This window comes from Balearica regulorum, chromosome 9 (assembly GCF_011004875.1).
Source record: "Balearica regulorum gibbericeps isolate bBalReg1 chromosome 9, bBalReg1.pri, whole genome shotgun sequence".
NCBI lineage: Eukaryota > Metazoa > Chordata > Aves > Gruiformes > Gruidae > Balearica > Balearica regulorum.
Window position 1 is genome coordinate 9,423,591 of NC_046192.1, and position 22,636 is coordinate 9,446,226.

The window sequence follows — 22,636 nt, forward strand, 5'->3', positions numbered from 1 at the left end:
GACAAAATAATGGAGCCATCAAGATGCAGATGTAAACAAACCACTTGCAGTAGCATGTCAATTAATGAAAAAAATAAAAAAAAGATACTAACTCTTATGGATACCAATACAATGAATTCTGGTATATATACAAAGAACAACTCCCTCGGGTCTTGAGGAAGGTGTTCAGCAGCTTATTATATTCAGGCCAAATGCAGAATTTCTGTTTAATCTCCTTGTTGGGGAGGAATTCAAATATGAGGACATGATGAAGCTTACTGCAGGTTTTAAGAGGAAGATGTGAGCAGAAAGATTTTTCTTTTCTGGACAAAAGCCACTGATAAACAGAGAGTACAAACCAGCTGCATCTGCGATGCTGTCAAATCGTAGCACAAAAGAGGAATTAAAAAACTACTCCTTACTTTGCTTGAGTAAAAATTGCAGGGTGGTCACCTTTTTTTTGTATATAATTATAATAATAAGCTTGATAGTGTGTCTGTTATGGATTATGTATTCTGTGTGCATTATTAACAATATGACTGTTTGTCCCACTACACTCATAAGGAAAACATAAACCACAGACAAATGAAAGCAGAAGCGGCTGTGGCCATTAAGAACAATTAAGCACTACACAGCCTCTCTGCAGGGGGCGGCTCTGGAGTGGTTTAATGGAGCAGATCTCGTGTTATGATGTACATTTTGATAATGCTCTCTTGCATATTCAGGTATAACTGTCTGCTCTTCTGCAGGAGCTTTGGTTACATACCAAGAGGCAGATATAGCTACCAAAAGGGTGCTGCCTATTTAGTATTTGCTCTTTTCATTTCAAAATGGAGTTGGAGACTTGTTTTTTTAGAAATAAAGTACTTCACAGGGAGATTAGCTGTCTACTTTCTGTGGCTAGAAGAGCAAAGTGTATCGATGTCAATTTTAGCTTGAAATCAGCTTGAAACTTTCACGTAGTCCTGTTATACAATGTGCAATTCTGTTACTTCAAGCTCAACATCCCTCTTCTTGTTTATGAAGATGAACCACAAAGAACAAAGTCCCCAATGGCTTGCACACCCTCTAAGTGAGACGGTCTTCTAAAAAGTGATGTAGTTACTTATGCCAAGGTTTGGATTTTCCACAGCTTATTTTCTCTTCTACACGGTCTCTGAAAGAATCTGTCTTCTTATGCATAGGTTTGTACCTATGGTTCCTTAGATCCCAAATCATTCTGTTATCCAAAATTTTCACTGAGGTCTCCTTGAATAAGAGCCTGGAGGCAGCATTTATGCCAGACAGCTTGGCGGGGCTTTGGTCAGCTCGAGAGCCTGCGTAGCCCAGGAGAAGGCAGTGCTACCGGCTGTAGTAGGAGAGGAATGAAACTAAAAGGAACTTAAAACTACTGCCAGTCATGCTTGACCATGTTTCTTTTGCGCAGCATCTCTTCTAGGTACCCCCCACACTTTGTAAGTTAGATATATTATTGCCTGGTATACGTGCAAGGAATAGTGGCTGAAACAGGGACCTGTGAACCTCTGTCCCTTCTCTGGAATCATTCTTTTGAGAAGAATGAGATCAACTAAAGAAGTAGAAATAATAATAGCACGCTACATTAACATACCTGCTGCAAAACATCATTGTTTTGATGCAGTCAGCCTTTTACATTGACCTTAAAAAGCCCTAAACTCTTTAACTCATAAAGCCCGCTGCCTGATGGTTTTGTTTTCCACTTGAAGAGAAGACTGAATACTCTCAGAGCCGAGTCCCTCAGGAAGGCCCTCAGGTCTGGGGACCTTCGGTGGCATTAGGAGAACTGTGCAAGTATCGGCTCGGAAAGAGGAGCATCACCGCGCGGTGCAGCCCCCACAGCAGGGCTGGGTGGGTCGTGGCAGAGGCCATCCGAGCACAATTTTAGGACAAAGCAGAAGCAAAGGTCGGCATTTCAAGGCATTTTCATCTTTGTTTCCTTGGCACTGGGATGCGCTGCTGGGAGGTGGTACGGCTGCTTCCTGGCTGCCATAGCAACGTGTCGCTCAGCCCTGCATCCCAGGGACAAGGGTGATGCTCTTCCAAGCCTGTGGCTCAGCAGCTGCTGGGGGGCGAATAGAAAAAAAACTCCTTTTTAAAGCCCCATTGTATGTTGCCATTGAAAGAAAGGAGGGCAGCAAAAGGGAAAAAAATGCAGGTTTAATTTTCACTGTGAAGAAGATAGATAACCACATATCTATTTTAGCGTGAGGATAAAACCAGCAACACGCACTGTGCCATGGCTGCGTGGTAGCACAAGTGGTGCAAGGGGTTAGCTTTGATGTGAGCCCTTATTATGTGCCCAGAGCTGGGGGCAGAGGGCACACGTACACACACGTGCTTTAAGGCTACGGATAAATCACAAGGAAACACAAGAAAACACATTCAGAGCCACCTTGATATCCTGCTCATGGTTTGAGCCATGGAGAAATGTGCTGGTTCAGGGTCTGTGCAAGAGTCAGGGACGTTACTGCTGCCTTCAGTGAGCTTTTGCCCAAGCCCTGCTAGAGATATTTTTAATTATTTATTTAGTCTGGATCGTGACGGTGTTTGTCCAGTGTGGAGAAGGCTGCGTGTGCCACCGCTGTATGCCTCCTCCGAAGCCCTGAGAGCCCGGGGCCCTGCACGAGCTCCTGCTGCTCTGCAGTGCAGCACGCAGGTTGCAGCCGAGTCCAGGAGATGAGATCCCCCTGCCTGGGAGGCTGCAGGAGCACGAGTCCTTCTGCGTCATCATCACGGACACGTCGGTCCTGCCCTGAGCTCAGCCACGGGACAGCAGGCTGCTCCTGAGAGGCCGTTGTCCCTGGACGGCAGCAGAGCCGTAAGTTAATTCTTCTCTCCCACAAGAAGAAATAAAAATAAAAAAGCATTTAACTACAGCCCTGGAAAAAAACAAAGTGTCTAGCAAAATCAGCTGTGTGAGTGTGTGTGTGTGTGTGAGACAGAGAGAGCGAGAGAGACAGAATAATGGCAACAAATACAGTCTCCTGATAAAATATGACCTTGGAAGGCAAAATTGTTAAACTTGCTCGCTGAAAATAGCAAACATTCCTTTAATTCTCAATGGTCTTGTCTGCATGATGCTCTTAGTCATATGGTTTAGTTTTAGGCAGTCCTGTGCAGGAGCGGGACTTGATGAGCCTTATGGATCCCTTCCAACTTGAGATATTCTATGAATCCATGTTTTTGTAACTCTTCCTCAGTTTCACGTATTACATATTTCAGTATTAAATGTTACTGCTTTGACCAAAAGAAAATTTTCTGGACTGTGAGGGTTGCAAGAGCAGTATTAGGATCAAGGAGAATAACAGTATTAGGAATCAAGGTGATGATAAATTTTTTTTTATTTTTTTAATGCATAATTTTGTTTTGAATAAAATAGTGATTCCAAGTTACCAGTGTCACAAGCAAGTGCATATCAAATGGCAACAGGTTTGTCCTTCTTTACAAAAGTGAGTTTAACTCTGGTATTTTTTTCAATACTGCGTTTAATGTTCCAGCTCACCCAAGTAACAGGAAACAAGGATTTTGCTGTGGGTCAAAGCAGGAGCTCTGACTGAACTCCTCTCGTCTGCAATTGCTCAGGGTGATGGTGACACTGAAGTCTTATTTCTGCAGCCTTTGCACTTTGCCTCATCAGACATTACCTCGCCAAAAATCATCCCCACCCCACTTAGAGATGAGTTGCTGAAGAATACCACAGGGAACAACCGCTTTTAAACTATAATCCTGGAAGTGCTTATGCCTGAGCTGGCCTGGTAAAAACCATGTCTGACTCACGGAGTTACACAAGCACATCTCGTGCTGTAGAAGAGCCGTAGCTTTTCCAGAACATCCACTGCGGGTCCTAACAGGAGCTCAAGAGACCTTTCAAGTGTCCAGGTAATGTAGTGAAAAGTAAAGGCGCTGCGTATACTTATGTATGTATAGAGGTAACGGCCATTTTGTGAAATGGGAAATAATATTTTTATTAGACAAAAAAGTGATGCTGTCTACAGAGTGAGTTCTCTGCTTGCCTTGGAGCCTGTCTCTTTCTCTGTGGCAGCCATCATGAGAGATAGCGAGGAACCCGTCCGCTTCCCATCTACCTCATCAGAGCTTCCCCGAGCTGCTGCTACTCACATGCAAAGGTTCAATGTTCTATTTTTTTTTAGTGCTTCACCACAAAGTCTGCCTTAGCTGGACAGATCATTCATCTTCCTCCCCATTGCCAAGAGATACATAATCATTAATTATGGGGGGGGGGGCAAATTGTCAAAAAAGGTAATGCAGCTCCTGCCCTGGCTGACTTCAGCAAGCTCTTCAGGTACGCACGGCCCTGAAAGATGATGCCAGTCAGTGTTCCTGCAGCCCACAAAAAACAGAAGTATAAGCTACCAACTTATTCTACAGTAAAATAACAGACTTCAGAAGAATTGTCTGTAAAAGTAAAACATATATGTTTCCGTTTCAAATTACTATGACTTTATCAACTGCCACAAAGAAACACAGTCTCTTGTCCAGAAATAATTTATTCATCAACAATAAAACACTGAATAGAAAAAGCCTTGTAAATAAAACTATATATATAATGCTTTATTTTTTTATTCGATACTCCACAAAAAACACTACAGACAGTAACAAAATAATCCAATTAATCTTAAAAATTTCAAATCATAGTTGTCACTCTTCCTTTATCATGTTTTATTAACAATGCAAAGGTCATTTGTTTACATATTATAGTTTTACTTGATCTCATTAAATTGTTTCTTAAAACACTTGAAGCAATTTGTTGTTTGCCCCATAATTTATAACATATATAAGTATATCAATAAACAATATAACAGCTCTGAGAAAGATATGCAGACTGTTCAATGGTAAGTAGTCTACCATAGGCTGTTTAGTGGGAGAGCGGGAAGAAATCACAACTGAATTGGGATAGAAGTCAACACATTGAAGAGAAATAATATTTGGGGAACAATTACATATTTTCCATTGCCCGTTTAGTAATGTGATCTCTTTCAAGCTCTGACTTCTCCTGTTTTAGGTACTCTAGCACCTTTGCTAGCATATCCTCATCCAGATACTGCCTGTTTTGCGTGTCGTCGCTTTCCCCGGCCATGGAAAGCCTTTTGCTGAGCGAAGCCAACTTCGCGGCCTCCTGTGGTCCCAGCTGGCTTAGGTGCTCCCTGATAGCCTGCTCCAGCCGGTCGTCTTCCTGCAAGTCGCTTTCAGAACCTGGAACTGGGACCCGTTTCATCTGGTTCGTATTGATAACTTCAGGATATTTTGCCAACACCTTTGCCAAGTAATCGGCCAGCTCTTCATCCTTCTCGTTCAGTTTCTCATACTCCATTTGTTGCCTTTCCAAATCGTTCATCCAGGCAGCTTTAGGAAACGGGTGTCCTTTCAATCTTCTGGGAATGTAAGACAGTCTTGGCAAATCATTTTCCTGATTAAGACGATTTAGTAAGTAGGAGGGATTCTGATTAGCTAAATTGTCAGTTCCCAGAAGACTAACAATATCTTCAATATTGAGGTCTTCAGGTAGATTTTCTGGAATAACATTAAGAGGCTGCTTCAGGTACCCGGTTTTAGAGTTTACATTGTTTTTAAATATATCGCTCTGTCCTAGATTAGTTTCAGTGATCTCGTCGAGGTCTTCTGGGAATTCTGCTTCCTGCTCAGCTTCCAACCTTTCATTCTGGAGCTGCTTTTTTTCTCCAGCTTTCAACATGTCTATTAAATCCTCAGGAGGAATTTGTAAATTCCTTGAGACTTCTATCAGCTGAGCTATAGACTGAGGATCGAGTTGCTTATCAAAAAATGTGGGTGCTCTTTTTTCCTCAAGTTCTCCTCCAGTCCTGAATTTCCTATTTGCAGCACCACCCATCAGCCTCTTCAGGTAAAAATTCATTAGCTTTGAAATGCCCTCTGACATTTGATCCTTATTGTCTCTTCTTATTTCATCCTCAAGGAAGCCGAGTTTCCCTGATCTTTTCATTTCATCATCAATCTCCTCTTCATGTTTATCAATTTCCTCTTTGCTATCTTTTATCTCTTCCTGGGTTTGACTTTCCACTTTTTCCTCTATGGGATTCCAATCTTCTCCTCCAACCACATCTTCATAGGCAATGTTATTGACTTTATATACATCATCTTCATCATCCGTATACAATTTCTGGTCCTCATCCAGCCTTTCTTTCTTGTGGTTACTAGGTCCTGCCATCTTCCCCAGCTCCTGAAACACAGACTCCAACGTAGCAAGGCTTTGGGGTGTGTATTGCTCTTCCACTATTTCATTAGTACGCTTGAAAGGACTGTCTCTTGAACTGTCTTCATAGTGCCCAAGAGGCATTTTGAGATATTTTTGCCACCTCTCGGGCCACTTGTAAGCCTCATAATCATCAGTTACTCCAGCTGGAAAGTTGTTATCTGAACTCAGACCGTAAGGTTTACTCTCCTTCGGGCCAGCTTTTGACTCTTTCTCAGCTTGCCGCAAGGCTTCCAACATTACCTTAACCCACTGGGACTCATCTTCAGTCAAAGAATCCCTTATGTTATCTGGTAGGTGAACCTGATTTTTGCTTTCCTTCTGTTGCAGGAGATATGGGACGCTTTGGTAAGAGTTGTAATCGGGGCTGCTTTCTCCCTTGTTAGCTTGCTTGCGAAGATCTTCGATGTATTCCAAAGCTTTGATCATATCAGGATTTGGGAACCTTTGTAAGTTTTTCATTACATAGTCTGGATCTTTCTGAAGCAGCTGATGCTGCTGGAAGGAAGCTGCATCAACCCAACAGATTACGACAAAGAAAAAGGTGAGAGCACAGGTTGCTTCAAGCTGGAAGGTTTTAGTTTCTGGCATATTTAAAATATTTCCTTGAAATAAAGAAGAAGAAGAAAAAAGAAGCAGTTAACATATGGAGACAGACTTAGCAAACTGAGAAGCAAAACAGAGACTGTTATTTTAAACTGGAACTTATGAAGAATACCACCAATACTACACAAGTGTTTACTAATTATGGAAACCTAATATAATATATGGAAGCCATATATTTTGGTGAAAAATTGAGATTTTTCTGAATCTTTCCTATGATTCCTCAGTTTACTGGAAACTACTGATTTCCTATGCTAGAAATTTCTTATCTCTATGTTCAATGTACTTCATGTACATCAGTTTTCCAATGGCAACACCCAAGTATAAAATACAAATCCTATATAGCTCATAAAATGCCCGTAGAGGAATCTAGATGTCATTTTGATTATGAAAATGAAGGCTTCTAGTGGTAAAATCAGTATATTCATATATTTAAATGCCACTCAAAATATTAATATTAAAATTGCATACAGAACTAATTTGTGAGATTGTTCCATAGGGCCTCTAATTTCATGTCAGGGTAATACCACTGAATGGTGCTAGACTGCAATAAAATTAATGTAATGACCTGGAGAACATGGCCTATAAAATGACTTGCAAGTTTATTTATGTCATTATTGTTAGTGTTTTACTTCCTTTTTTGCTATTTCATTTTAAAAATATATGTTATTTGTATTAGAGGTGAATTTTATTTTAGCGGCTGCATGAGTGAACCGTTTTCCTATAAGCAATGATCCCCACTATATGAAGGACAAACTATAATTTATCCTAAAGGTACAATATAATTTTACTGACTCCTTTAAAAGCCATCTCGGAAATGAGCTTGAGCAGGTAGGGTCTGAGTGGTGATTTCATTCATCCATTCATTCACTTCGGCAGAAATTGAATCCGGTCCCAGGACAGGGAGAAACATGACCATTGGCAAAAGTGAGCTAAATTCAGTTAGAATAGATTGGTAGAAGCCCACGTCTAGTCAGTCTGCCCAGCTTACGCCAGCCAGCAATAAACTCTGGAACAGAAGACGGAAAAATATGCGTCCAACTGAATTAAGAAGATTACAGCACCGCTGCGTATGAGGTGCAGCTGCAGAAGCCCGGTCCTGCGGGGAGCTGAGCACCCTCGGCCCAGCGAAGGGGAAAATTGCCATCAATTGTTTCCTAGGAGATGCTCAGGCACTGATACGCTGGGGCAGTGAGACAGATTAGACTCTTTTCTGATCCAGTTACATTAATGAATAAAGTACAATAATGAGAAAGAAATGATAAAGATAGAAACCTCTTTGATTAATTGACTTATTTTGGTTCCTTTAGGTCTTTTGGCTTGGTATAAGCATCCTGTTGAGATGTTGGTGATTCATGACAGACTGAAAGAGCTACGTATACCACTGTTTACCCACTGCTGTAAGTAGAAAGCTGAGCATGAATATGCCTATTTCAGCTCACTTGTAGGTTTTTCCACTCAGTTTTTTGTTCCTAACATAATGTGACTTAACTAAATAATTAAAGCAGTATCGGTTCAGAGAGCTGCTTTACCCCCTCGGTATGCCTGGGCAAGCTAACAGCCCTAATAGCAAACAGCGTCCCCAAACACTTCTGCCTATTCAAGCCTGGATAGGTTTGAGCATCGATTTCACAAAGGATTAGTTCAGAACAGCTGATTAGAAGGTCCCACCCTCCAGATCTGAGTTTGCCCTGAAACAAAGCCAAGATATGTCTTCATTTTCTGTCACAGGAAAGACACTACTCCTATACATAAATGTGTATCTCGGGGGGGGGGGGGGGGGGGGGGGGGGGGGGGGGGGGGGGGCGGGGAAGGCACTTTGCTACTTATTGTAGCAAATAAATGAAATTAAGACTTTCTTTTCCAGCAGAGAGACTGGTTATGAATAGAGTTAGTTTGATCAGTGCATGAGAAACTCTGTCCTTTCCGAGGGGTGGGGGAAGGGAGAGTTGTTCCATAATTATCTGCCAGGCACCTCCCACTCGCAGAGACCAGGAACTCAGCCTCCTTCACTGCACACAATTATGTACTGTTACCGTCTTTGTAAGAGTCATCAGCATCCCATTAAAATCAAAATGCGCGTAGCCAGGCAAAGTTTAGTTTAGCGTTCCATGACGATGATGCTCAACTGAGTATTTCCTTTGCAGGAATAACAGGTCATTGGCTACTGTATAGATATTTTAAGTGTATTTGTCTCTAGATCAATTTTCACTTCTAATTTATTGGTACATGATACTTGAAAGCCTTGTCAAATGGGTTTGGGAATGACTTCTTTTAAAAGCTTTGAGTTCAGGTCATAAAATCTTGCCTTTAAATATACTGCATTATCTAGGGTAAGAGGACTCCTCCACACTCTTTCAGACTTTTTAATTCCATAATTTTTGAGAAAACGGAAAACATTTTAGACTGTCTTTAAGTTCTACATTAACACATTCTCTTCTGTGCCTCTCAAAGGACAATATGCTAAAATGGCTGTTTCGTCTACAGATGGATAATTGTGAAGCTGTCCTCGATGGGGAGCGTATTTTCTCCTCTCTTAACAAACACCTAACAAACAGGAAAAATCATCTTTTGGCCAACAAATGTAGAAGTTCCTATTTACAAAATGAGGCGATCGAGTTCACAATTTAACACCTACAAAGGCAATGCAGACTGACTGAAGTTCCCCAGAAAACAGACAAAACAATAAATCTCCTTTCTGGGATGTTTCCATGGTAGCAGTAATTTTCTCTCTCCATCTCTCTCAGCAGTCATCTCTGATGTGAATTTAATGTTTCCAGTGAAAATTTGCGATGAAAACTCATAAGCTTTCCTATAGATGAGTCCCTGCCCTGAGAGTCTGAGGGAGAATCCAACAGCAATTTTCCATAAGGAAAATAAAGAAATATGTCATGCACTCTTCCTGCCATTTACTTTTGTAATAAATAACATGACTGCAGTAAATTTGCCTTTTTTTTTTTTTTTTTTTTAGAGCTATTTATCTAACCCTTTATCCTGTGCAAGGGACTCAAAACACGACGAAAATAACGATGGGGTGAGGAGAAGGGAAAAAACCCAAACCCCGAGCAGTTCTGAATGAATATAGGGACTGTTTGTGCAGGTATACATCTGGGGAGTTAGTCAGATTGTGTTTGCACCCAAGGTAACCTCTCATCCTATATTTTGACGCGGCTGAAGTGCCATGTCGGCGAGCCGGCACGACTGAACGCAATCGCAAACGGAAACGCTACACTTCCCGGCCTCAGCCCCGAACGACGCTGATAATTCATAGATACAAAAATGCGTCCATCATTATAGGTCTACACTGTATAACCTGTATTTCATTGCAAACATCAGCTACGACCCCACCAACTTTCTGCCGTAACTCGCCGCCTAGCCCAACCTCTTTTTTTGGCGGGGGTTCCTACCCGGGTGCAGCCGAGCCCCGCCAGGCAGCCGAGGGAAGAGGGGAAGAGGGCACCAGGCTCCCCCGGCCCCCCGCCCGCCCCGGCGCAGCCCCTACCTGCCAGCGCCGCTCCCGCTCCCGCCGCCGCCGCCGCCGCCGCCGCCGTCAGCACCCGGACAGCGCCCGCTTATACCGCCCTCGCCGCGCATGACGTCAGCCGCGCTGCCCCGCCCCGCCCGGGCGGCGGAGCCTCCGGCCGGCACCGCCGGCGGAACGCGGGCCCGGTGGCCGCCGGGCCCCTGCCCGGGTGCAGGCTGGGGGGGGGCGGGGGGAGCGACACCCCCTCTCACACCCCCCCCCCCCGCGAAGTGGTGGGTATGCAAAAGGGCAAGTAAAAAAGGGGGGCGGGGGGGGTACGTCATAAAAACGGGTGGGGGGGAGGGAAAAAAAGGGAGAAAAGGAAAAAAGAAAACAGACAAAAAGAAAAGGGGGCAAAAATAGAAAAAGGAGGTAAAGAAATAAAGAGGGGGGGGAAGGGAAAAAAAGGGGTAAAAAGACAGCAGGCAGAGAGGGAACAGCCTCGGCTCCCACAGCCCGGGGGTGAGGAGCAGAGGGGGGGACTTTGTCAGGCTGAGCGACATCTCAGGTTTGTAGGGGACGGCCAAGCCAGCAGCAGGGGCACACACACACACCCCCCCACCCCCCCACACCCACACCCCCCCCACACCCCCCCCCCCCCCCGGGCCTGCGGGACAGGAGCGCAGCTGGGGGCACACAGGGACCGGAGGTGAGCGTGAGCCAAACTGCGAGGCAGACCATGTGCCGAGGCAGCGTGGCACAAAGATTGGGGTGTGCGTGTACGTGTGTGCACCCAACTGTGCCCGTGCCTTTCGCAGGAGCTGGCCTTTCAGCAGCTACAGTCTGCGTGGATTTTTTTTTTTTTTTCCCCCCTGTATAATCCATTGAATGAGCCACTGTGGCACCATTGTGGCTTTGTGACAAGGTAGGGACAATTCACAGCATCCCTGGCCTCTTCGTCAGGCATGGGAGGCCCGGGAGCTCCAGACCAACTAGAGCAAGCCCCCCACCCCCCCGCAGGGCTCTGCCTCAGCCGGTGGCTGCGGCGTGGGACCGGGGCCAGGCTGCCGCGTTCCCGGCTTCGACCCCGCATCCCCTGGATGCAGCCAGAGAGGGACTACCCACCTATGGCACCACTGCCAGGCGCTGCTGGCGATGCCGCTGCACTTTTAACTCCCTTCTCGGCACTCTGCGTGCAGAAAGGCCAGCGCTTGCACACCTGGATCACTAGGGTGAGTAAATACCACTGTGCCATAAATCAGAAAGCATGAAATGTAACACGTTGCTTCAGCCGCTGCTCTGGGTTTTAGCTCGCTCCTTCTGCTTCCTTTCTATTCCAGAAAGGTTATTTTACTTTGGCTTTTAAATAAGGCCTCCTTTTCCCCCAAAATAAATCTTTTCTGACAATTTTGACCTTTTAAAGCACAAAATGCAAAAAACTAGGATGAATGTACCTTCCAAACCAATAAATGTTACAAAATTAAATTGTCATAGGAACAGCAAGGTGGAAATAATTGCAGGCATGAACACAGACAAAAGGACTATCCTTGCTGCATTTATTGTAGGTGAAATGGCGATCCGGAAGCCTCTAGTTTCACCTCACGTAAAGTTATGAGTAAAATATAGGCTTAGTTTTTGTGCTGAAACTCTTCATCAGCAGCTTTATTCAGGCCTCAGATACACCATCCAAAATGCTCACTGTCATCACTGGACCCAGGAAGAAAAGAGCCAAAAGAGGACATTACATTAGGACCCATGACAGCATCCCTGAAGAAGGGAAACAGAAAGGCATCTGCTGCAGTAAGCAGAAAGCAAGGTCCAGGTTCCCCCTGAGCACCTGGGAACTGTACTGCTCAACGTCACATCCCCTTCAGCAAGGCTCTGAATGCCCCCAAAACAGAGAGTTGCAGGCATTGTTATCACTAATGCACCTTAGTCCATGGAGAAAATAGACGTCATGCTGAAAACCAAAGCGAAGCAAAGCGAAGCAAAGCAAAACAAAGCATGCTCAATTCACATTTTCAGGAATTTTCTTGTGTCTCTGCAGGTATTTCCAACAGACTCTTGTTTTGTGCATTCTGCCACCAAATGCCTAACATTTATCTAGCAAATTCTTTCCCATGAAATCATCCTGCTTCGCCCCATCCGTCTATCCCTGATCTCCAGCATCAGCGCACGTTTCAGACAGCCCAGATTAATTGGCACAGCAGCACGATTCCTTCCTCTGCTCCTTAACCACTCACTCGAGATTTACAGCGGGTGAAGTCAGGCAGACACTTGGCTTAGGTCTCTGCCGTGGCTATTTTGGGTTCAGTGGATAAAATTTACCAACGGGTATCCACAATTCAGCTGTCAATTTTAGTCCACATCAAAAAGTGTTGCCTGGACTTCATGCTTATGATTGATTGCGTCTGCACAGTGCTATAAGGACGGCCTTAGCAAATGTACTTTTTTTTTTTTTTTTGGTCATATTGAGTGTGTGGCATTCTTTTCCTCAGAGTGAGTCATGCAATAGAAAATTTGATCTGTTCTGTCATTAGAAGTTCCATGGCATTTTATACAAGAGTAAGATCACATCACAGCATCTCTGAATTTTAGGAAATTGCATTAGAACTAGCTCAATATCAACTGTTTAACCAGAGGAGCTTGGTAATCTTGTTTTTCTGAGCGCATTTTGACCATGCTGCATCCTTTTGTGGCTTCTGGGAACAGAGCAGCAATAAACGCAATGGTTTCGCTGAACGGCTTGCCCTGTCACATGCTCTACCTTACATAGTTATGCATCATGAGAAGCTAAAAGTTAATCAATCAATGCTGCATCTCGCATGCTAACTTAAAAGTAAATCTTCAAAGAGATTTTTATTTCATTTTGTATAAGAAAGAGGGCATGGGGCAGGTGGGGGAACGTCACTGCAGCAAACAGAGGCAAGAGGACTCCAGCCCACTGTGTGGTGGCATGCCCAGCTAGAAGGTCATCATCCCTAAAGTCAATGGAGAAAGAAAAGTCAGACAACTGGACTTCAGGCGGTAGCACGGTCCGACATGGGGCTCGGTGTCATTGCCTTGTGCCCCGTCCCCAGCACCAGCACTGGCCAGGTGACGGTGGAAGCACCACCACCGTTCCTGGTGAGACCCGCCTCCCACCACACGTGCCCAGCTGGCATCAGAGGATGACCCGATGAACGTCGTGGCACGACCATCGCAGCAGTAATGCGCAGCAGCAGGCAGCACATCCGTCTGGCTGCTGTGGCTCTTTTCTAAACACCAAAACAGTTTGCAGTTTGTGCAGTTCGCTTCGGTTCTAGCTCTCTCCTCCTCTATCTGGTGTCACCAAAGATCAGTACTGCTTAAAAATAAAGTGGGATTGTGTCAATATTGATTAGTTTTCTCCCCTTCCCCTGTTTCCAGTGGCAACTAAAAATAATTTACAATTCATTACAGCCATGACATTTCTTGCAGAATACGTGCTATTGTCACATTTAAAATTCAGTCCATATCTGACTTGACTATCTGCATTTATTCTGTATGTAACGAGAAGGGGGAGGTTTTCTTTCCTCAGAAAAAGTTCATCTGCCATCATGGATATAGATTCTTTTAAATTATTTTAATTTTAAAATACTTGAACTCTGCTTGGGTCCAACATCAGACTTGTTATTTTCTGCTCATTTTGCATGCTTGGAAGATCAAACATATTTGTATGCAAATATTTTTGGCCTCCCTAAATTTAGTACATAATAAATGGCTCAAATTTCATTACCAAAGCTGTAAAGGGAGAGGAAAATACAACATTGTGAGGAAAAGCAAGGGCTTTGCAATTCGTAACCACAGTCCGTTCAAAGCAGGGGTGTCAAGGCAAGCGCCTGGTGGCTGGGGATCACCGGGCTTTACCCCACGCTGCACGGGGAGTAAGTGGGTTCAGCGCTGGCCTGGCTGGCACGCCTCCCTCACGGTGTGCTGCTCGCTCCGTAGGGATGGTTCAGGAATGGAGTCTGCTAAAGGAAAAAAAAAAAAAGCAACACAAAAAACCCTAAACAAAAACCCAAACAAATCCTGACTTTCCCCCAACATTTACATGTTCAGGATTTCATGCTGCCTGCACTTAAAAACAAAAATAGAAAGAGAAGCCTTAGGGCAAGATTTGAGCGCTCCCTCTGAGACATGGGTGCCTCCATCTTTGCAATGCGGACACACCTTGCGAGTTTCGCTACTTCAGCGCGAGCCTCTCGTGCCACGGGGGGTTCCCTTACCCCCCTCACGCCGTCTGAGCGCTGGGCACTCCCCACGCGTGAGGCTTCCTTGGTGCCGGGAGGGCGAGCGACCCCCATGCAGGAGCCTCCATGGGCACCCGGCCCGAGGGGGTGGCCAAGCCAGCGCGGCAGCGTCGTTGAGGGCACCGGGCAGGCTGTCCCGCCATGCACGCCCACCTGCGGGAGCCCCCTGGCCTGGCCGCACAGCACAACCGCAAACTGAAACTGGTTTGTAATGGCAAACGCTGCTCTGCGCCTGCAGCGGGTAGGCCTTCCTGTGCCGTGCTGGGGTCACCTGAGGCTTGGTTCTGAGCCCTGCCCCAGGGCCCTGTCCCCTCTACCAGTGCCTCTTGTTTTCTGCAGTGAGTGCTGGAGGAGCCCAGCCCCGCTGCGCCCTGCTCCTCCCTGCCCAGTGACGGACCCTCGAGCCTGGCGTAGCCGGGGTGCACCGCGCGGCACAGACCCTCTGCTCCCGGCGGGTGGATGGGACCCACCGGCTCAGCCAGGGCTGGAGGAGGACAGAAGCCTCCGTGGGAAGGAGCGTGTAAAACCAGCAGGAGCATGGACGGGGACAGTTTCCTGTTTTGCTTGTTCCAGCGCAGCCTCTGGTTTGAGTACCATCAACAGGAATAGCAAAACACCAACGGATTACGGAATATATGTCTTCTCATATAACCAATGCATTATTTTTATCTCTGGGCCTCCCCCACATACATACTCACATATTTTCTCCCGTGGAGTTTCAAGGCTCTTCACAAGTGTGTGACATCTGCTTACCAACATTTGGTGTAAAAATATCAATATCTGCTCCGCATAGCTATTCTGAGCACTACATTTACCAGCCAGTAAAGATCAAGAGCCTCCTGGGAACTGGCTGGATCAAACTGTCATGATTTCAGCACTGCTTTGCGTCAGATGGCAGAATTTAAAGTCAAAACACAGATAGTTTTGGGAGGAAGACAATGCGAAGCCCTGAGTCATACCCTGCTGAGGGTGAGGAGAACAGATTAATAGACAGCAAACATGAATGAAATCGAACGGCTCATTTTAGTCATGCGGCTGCTTCTGAAATCCAAAATAGGATTTATTTTCAGTCGTTGAACATGAAAAGAGGATTCCTTTGCACCTTGCCAAGGAGAAGTTGAGAAAAGAGTTTTAATTAGCATGGGGCAGGCTCCCCTTTCCTTGACACCTGGAGGAGCTCAGCAGTGGGGCTCGCTGCGCTCGGGGAAGTTTTGCTGCTCACAAGCTGCTTTAACGATGCGTCACCCACGAGACTTTGCACGACCTAGCAGCTTTTAGCATCATTCGGATACAGAAGATGCAGCCAGTACTCCAGCCCCAGCCAAGTTGTCTTTGCCAAAGTTGAGTCAAATAAAAAAAAAAAAAAAAAAAAGAAAGAAAGAAAGCTGATTGCTTATAACCAGGTTGTATCTTTTTGAGGAGCTGCACCGCTCCCCACCGCTGGCTCATGGGGGAAGGAGACAAAGCAACCACAGCTTGGCAGTAGGAGAAACTGCACAGACTCACCCAAAATCATTGGAGATTACTTAACCGAAACCTCTGAGTCCTTCAGAGCAGCTGTGGCAACAACAATTTGCCCCCGCTTTTAAGGCTGACCACGTCAAGCCCCTTGGTTGGGATGAGGGTCAGACTGATGTGTTCAGTGAGCAAAGGAGAAGCTGGTCAGACCTCTTAAATTGTACCTAACGTGTGGGTTTAATTCATAGATTTCTAGCTAGGACACAACCCTCTTAGGCAAAGCCAGCCTGGAAAGAGGGGGCGGGAGTAGAAAGCGGGCAGGGGCCAGCACATTTAAGGTGGGAGATGGAAAGAAAGGCTGATGGGGGGTTCATGGCCATGGCAGGCGAGTGCCTGAGCTGGCAGCCTGGAGAGCAGAGCGGGTCCCAGAACCAGGGGCATTCCCCAGACCAGGGGGTAAAACAGCTTCAGTTCATGACATGGTGCTTTCATGTTGGGAATGTGATGTTTCTACAGTATGGGTCTGCCAAAATTGACCTGCAGTGATGTTTTCATGAGAGAAAAGGTCTTACATGGGAGTGATAAAATTTGGCATGGCAAAGATATGTACACACATTTATGTGATTTGTCATTTTAAATAAACAGATAGAAGTGATTTCACAGCTGTGCATAAGGTTAGTTACATTACTTAGTCCTCTGCTAAATCATTTCAGCAATTCTGCTCCACAGAAATTTCATGATCTTGGGGCTAAGCCATTTCTATCCCTTACTTACATTAAAGCCTCATTAATTGTCACATTAATCACTCACAAACATGGAAAAGCTCAGTGATTTTGGATCTCCCTGTCTCTGGCAGAAAACCTCTGCTTTGTTATCTGCTGCTTGGTCTGACAACACAGGATAAGACTCAGAGTAGCAAAATTGCCACTCGAAAATTAACACTCCTGCTCTTATTCATTGTTTTTGAGAATGCAACCATCCTCAAAGCATGAACTAGCACGCTTGTGTTACTTCATGAGGGCAAATGTTCTTCCATCCCCAAGCCATTAGGGCAATGGGTGCTTTAGCAATGCAGCGTGCGAGAATCCATCTGCTAAATCTAGGAGGGCAAGAAACTGTGCTCTGCTTCCTTCTTATAAAACATTATCATGATTTTCTCTTGCATTGTCTTTGCTAGCATCACTAATTTCACAAGTGCCATTACAGCATTTTTTGCGGCCATAGGTTTGTCCTTCTTTGCTTAGTAAGTATGTACCTACATAGATTCCAGCCCTATTGCTACAGTAATTTGTATAGATCTGGGTCAAAACCAAATTTAGCATTTTGTCATGAATGTGATAAAAATAGAAAAAAGACACTCAGTGCAACACATAGCACAGAGACAACATTATAGAATTTCTTCCTGGAGACAACTTCTCCCTAGAAGAGGGCAAACAATTTGATTTGGTAGCTTGTGTGGACAAGGCAGAACCACTTCATATCATGTTCTTTTTTAAAAAATGAATACTAAATTAAAAGTTCAACATAAACATGAGTGATGGCACGAAAATGAGAGCACAAATTCATATTATCCCAAATTCATATTATGAGGTGGTTACAGCTATTAACATTTGCTACATCGGCATTAAAGCAGAGAGCTTGTATTTTTAGGGTTGAACCGTATTGACTTTGAATTTCAGGATATACAGCCAGGGAGAGCTGGCTGGCTTCAACAGCAGCTTCGCTAGTGTAGCAATTACAGGAACAAGGCAAGTCTGGAACCTCGGTGCAAAGAGCAGAAGAGACACAGGGTTAATCATTTGCCCCCCAGCCCTGCACCAGCCAGGCTGTGGTCCGGCGTGCCTCGCGGCTTGTACCGCTGCGCAGAACTTCAGCACGGACCGTCTGTCAACAGGCAGGGACACTCCCTGGATGGGGAGGATTTAAATGCCATCGTCCAGATGTGCAGGAGGCTCATTCTGAACAGCAAGAGACAGAGAAATCAAGCAACGTGGTCTGGGAGCAGGGAGCTGTCATCCTGCATAGGTGCACATGGACAAGCCACCACGCTCCGTCCAACATGGGATGGGGTGGGAGCCAGAGGGTGTGTACAGCTGGGGACACAGCACAACACGTCCATCCACTGAAAAGATTAAGAGCTCTGTTAACAGAGATTAAGATTAAGAGCTCTGTAATAATCTGCTTTTTTCTATCACTCAATCCTGAAAAGCTGTCTTGGACTAGGGAAAAAGGTCTAGGCAGGCTGCTCCCTTCTCTAGCAAAAGTCAAAATGTAAGCCGTGATACCATTTCCCCAAACAGGCTGCAATCTGCGTGACAACTAGGAACACCTCTGCAAGCTGGGACGAACATTTGCTTGGACCTCCAAACTGTTTTAGATAGCAGTCTTGCATCTCTCAAGTATCAGAGCCTTGACTGGCAAGTAAAAGCCATATAACCGGGAGAAAACACAGCGATTTTCCCCTAAGGCAAATACTTTCTGTCTGATACACCTTGCTGGTAAGTGCTTGAGAAGAGCTGAGTGCCCTTCCCAGCCCCAAGGCTACCGTTTGGCTCTTCTCCCAAACCCTGGGCCAATCCACCCAGCCACCCACCAGCTGGGTTGTACGGAAACCTGCTCCAGGATGAGACACCACCGCTCAGTAAAGGCAGACGTGCCAATCCACTGACCTGATTTTCCAAACAGGAGCAAAGCCGAAGAGGAGGAGATGTCTTGTGGCCTTCCACTAGCAGTGTCCGGGTCTCTCGCTCCCAGTCTCTCCTGCAGCCTGTGTCAGGACGTCCCCTTTGGGGCTGGAAAGTTATAATTCAGGCAGGAAAATGGTACCACAACAAGTAAGTTGGAGAAGGGACAAATACCCAATGAGAAAGTAGCCCATCAACTATCTTGTGTGAATCTTCGTCCAAACAGCTTACGGCTACAGGCATCTTGCTGAGCACTCCTAGCTTAAGGACAAGATAGGACTGTGTGATGTAGGATCATTTTTTTCTGCCTCAGAATGAAAGAATTGAGCAAAAAATTGGATACATGTTGAAGGGTAGATGGAGAGCATAGATTCTGTACCAGCAAAGATAAAATACACAGCCTCTTTTATAAAATATTAAACATAAGCTATTTTTCCAATCAAATGAAATGTACTCAAAACAAACCATTTGTATCCAGGGATCCCTCCAGGCAACAGAAGGCTTGTCATGAAAATAGCTGCTTGAGTGCTGGGCTAATAATTCAGATTCAATAGGATTCGAATCTGAAAGTAAACAGACACATTATTGCATCTCACCCCAAATCTGCAGCATCCTTACTCTGGAAATTCTCTTCCGGATACATTTAAAACCCAAGTGTGAGCTCTACAGACGCTGCTTGCTCCTGCCTCGTCAGCCAGAATCTGGAACAGGGCTGTGGCTGCGGGAAACGCACCTCTCCAGCAGGATGGGACCGAGTTGTTGGCTTCCCTCTGCAAGCGCTCGCCCTGAAAAAGCCCTTTTACTTTCATGCAGGGCTTTTCAGCTCAGGGGGGGAAAACCGACTTCTGTTGCCATGCACATCACGTGAGCATCGTGACACCTGAGATGATAGCATCATTTTGTCTTTGCCTGGTGGCAGCAACATGGATTTATATGATGTTGGCAGTAGCTTCCCCAGTGCTATCCTCATTCCACATCTCACGGCTTCAAGACTGAGCAGACTTCCCAGGAGCCACGTAGGGCCAGAGCCAGGGCTGCTCATGAGACTCAGGTCTGTCCATTTTTACTATTAATGCTGTAATTTTTCTGCCTCTTCTCCTTCACCACCTTAGGGTACAGCCTAATTCCCTTGTCCCTAAAACCAATCCAATTTTCAATTATGAGCTCCTATGTACAAGTAATGTGGTGGGAAAAGGTCTGGATCAGCATGACATATTTTCCACCAGACTTGTAGCTCTTTATTTTGAAGCGCTCCTGCTGCTGCACTGCCGCTGTGCTGCAAACCACCACCCCGGGCCCATCCCACCAGCAGCAGGTCCGCACGCACAGGAAGGCACAGCCCGGGAACGGCTCACAAACACAAGCTGCCTCCCCCAAGGACTCAGTGACCATCTTCCAAAAAATGATGGGTATCCAGTCATCTGTATCTACTGCATTTGGCAGGATGCTGGATCCCGTAGAAGTGTTCTGGTTCACCCAAAATAAATAGTTTGAAATTCAAGGCAAAAGCAATTCATTGCAGCTGTTCGAAATCAGGTTGCAAAGCACTGCAATGAATTACTGTCAGCCTTACCTAGAGCACGGCTTGTGTATGCTCCTGCGTAGATGTGGGGTCAACAGTGAGTTGTTTGGCTGGCTGTGGTTTTCCACTGGTGTGCCTCAATGCTGAATGAAAAGGCCAGATACTACATCTGGCACTGGAGATCTTGTCTGAAGAACTAAATGGGTTATTTGTCCATGCAGGGAGGTTTCCACCATCTGTTGCAGATGTAATATTGATGAGGTTCTCAATTTGACACAATTGTTTCATGGTATTATTATATGGAAAAAAAAAAAAAAAAACCAAACCCAAACCCCAAACACAACCCCTCTGTGTTGATGCTGCTTGCTTTTAATCAGGAAGTCATGACCATTTATGTTTGCTGAAGTGATATCTTCTCAGCGTCTCCTGACATGCAGTTGCCTGTTGCAGTGGATGTATGTCGTGCTCTGCACAGCATCATACTGCTGCTTGGCTTCTCTCTCAGACTGCGGCTGCACACACCGTCCCAGCTCACCGGCTGTTTGCACAAGCCCCCGCCGGCTGGGTGTCACCCAGAGCATGAAGGTCCTTTTCTCATTCCTCAACCTCTCTTCTGCGAGGAGCCGGCAGTGGCGGGTGGGTGCAGAGTTGGTGCTGTGTAGAAGCAGTCCTCCCTGAGCTCCTGTGGAAGGATTTCCTTTCTCACTCCTAGGCATTGTGAAAACTATCAGTTCTTGTATTACTGTATTTTTGTAGAATGTTCTCTACAGAACAGGAAGAAACGGGAAGGAAGAGCTGTAATGTGTGAGGAGACAAAGCAGCAATCGGGAAGAGAAAGAAACTGCGCCGTTGTCCGTGATGCAGCTGCAGTACGTGAGCCAGCGCAGCCGAGAAGACGTACGCTCCTCTGGAGACCACGGCCAGAGGCTCTCAACGGGAAAGACCAGATGGTGCAGGAGCTGAGGCAGGAATATTGAGTCTCTCTTTCAGGGTCTGTGCCAAAGAGGTGGGACCAAAGGATAATTAGGCTGATGAACAGTGATATTAAGTGCTTGAAATGAGGCTTACAATATAAGAGAAAACCTAGGAAAAGTATGTTGAAGTGAGAAGCATAACAGAGCAAATCCCAGCACAATTAACCTGCTGGGAAGCAGAAAGACAGACCCTGCTCCCAAAAGTAAATCCATCCATACAACTGCAGTTACATTCCCTGATTTTTACCCACCAAGTACATATATGAATTACAGCCATTTATTTGCTTTAAAAAAGCAGTAAAACAATAGAATTGAAAGTACATGCTTCAGTTGTAATAAGACCAAATATTCGGAATATGCACAAAATTAAAAACATGCCTAAGGGCTTTAAGCAGCAGTCAGTGTTTGCTGAATGAGAGCCCTTAACCATGATTTTAAATTACTATTGACAATTCTTAATTTTAAGTTTATGCAGTTACTTCTCACAGCTGCTTAGACAGCCAGGGCTCAGAGACCATCTATCGACAGCCAGCAGCACCGAGACAGTGTTAACGTGGAAACCAAAAAGAACTGCAGAGGCTTTTCTGTGCCAATGGCATCAGACAAGACAAAACCAAACCTCCCTTTTATAATCATTACAACAACATCCAACCGCTCCTTTTACCAAACACTTTAAAAGAAAAGTTCCTAACAAACAAACAGATCATAAAACAAGCCTGCAAACTTGATTGCTATGTTGATCACCGAAAGCAACATCACTCACACATGAGGTATCTTCCCATGGCTGTAGTGCCTATTATCTGAAGACTACTCTGGCCCACAAAGTAGCTGTTGAATTCATACTTTGCCTTGTGCTGATGTAAGTCCTAAATTCATAAAGCAACATGAATTTTAATAATGCTGAGCAAGTCTTGCTTGACATATCAGCTGCATTAGCTTAAAAAAGATGGATCATCAAATACCATTGTATATACCCACACATGCAGAAAATTATACACACCTCAAAAGGGTTGTTTCATCAATGAGGTCTCAAAGCACTTGTAGTGTTGTAAATCATTACTCTCCAAAACTTATTTTCAAGTGTCTTGTGAATGTAGAGCTGTCCTGTAAAGTAGTTGCCATTCCTACCCATTCCTTTCTGCTTTACTTAGAGGCTGCCAACAGTCCTTAAAAATCTAGAACTGCTGTGATATAAAAACAAATCCAACTCTAAAACAGCATCCTAGAAAGTACGAAGGATTGTTTTGCTTGGTTATAGTAAGTATATCCATTCCCTTGGATAGATAGAGTGGGTAGACATGACTGTAATTAAGAACAAGTGCAACCCTTGTGGGGGGCAGGGTGTGTTAAATTAACATTTCACAGACCACCTTAACGCTGAGACTTCCTAACACATGTTTTCTTGGCTATCTTG

The 22,636-nt window shown here is 45.2% G+C and overlaps 1 protein-coding gene and 1 long non-coding RNA gene across 3 annotated transcripts in view; both read right to left on the minus strand.

Moving 5' to 3' along the window:
* Nucleotides 1-4,487: 4,487 nt before the first annotated feature.
* On the minus strand, nucleotides 4,488-10,480 carry SCG2 (secretogranin II). Its single transcript, XM_075761005.1, has 2 exons — nucleotides 10,353-10,480; nucleotides 4,488-6,852 (listed from the first exon to the last, which is right to left on the minus strand). Exon 2 carries the CDS (start codon nucleotides 6,836-6,838, stop codon nucleotides 4,955-4,957), a length of 1,884 nt encoding a protein of 627 aa, XP_075617120.1. The 5' UTR covers nucleotides 6,839-6,852; nucleotides 10,353-10,480; the 3' UTR covers nucleotides 4,488-4,954.
* Nucleotides 10,481-13,598: 3,118 nt separating this feature from the next.
* LOC142602911 (uncharacterized) overlaps nucleotides 13,599-22,636 on the minus strand; it is a 29,460-nt gene continuing 20,422 nt past the window's right edge. For both annotated transcript variants that reach the window (XR_012836747.1, XR_012836746.1), the window contains exons 3-6: nucleotides 20,300-21,241; nucleotides 19,192-19,289; nucleotides 18,712-18,834; nucleotides 13,599-18,164 (exon numbers count right to left, since the gene is read on the minus strand). This is a non-coding gene — a long non-coding RNA (uncharacterized LOC142602911). The remainder of the gene's footprint in view (nucleotides 18,165-18,711; nucleotides 18,835-19,191; nucleotides 19,290-20,299; nucleotides 21,242-22,636) is intronic.

Bases quoted from the DNA above. Each gene is read 5' to 3' on its own strand.
- SCG2 (XM_075761005.1), bottom strand. From the start codon at position 6,838: ATGCCAGAAACTAAAACCTTCCAGCTTGAAGCAACCTGTGCTCTCACC.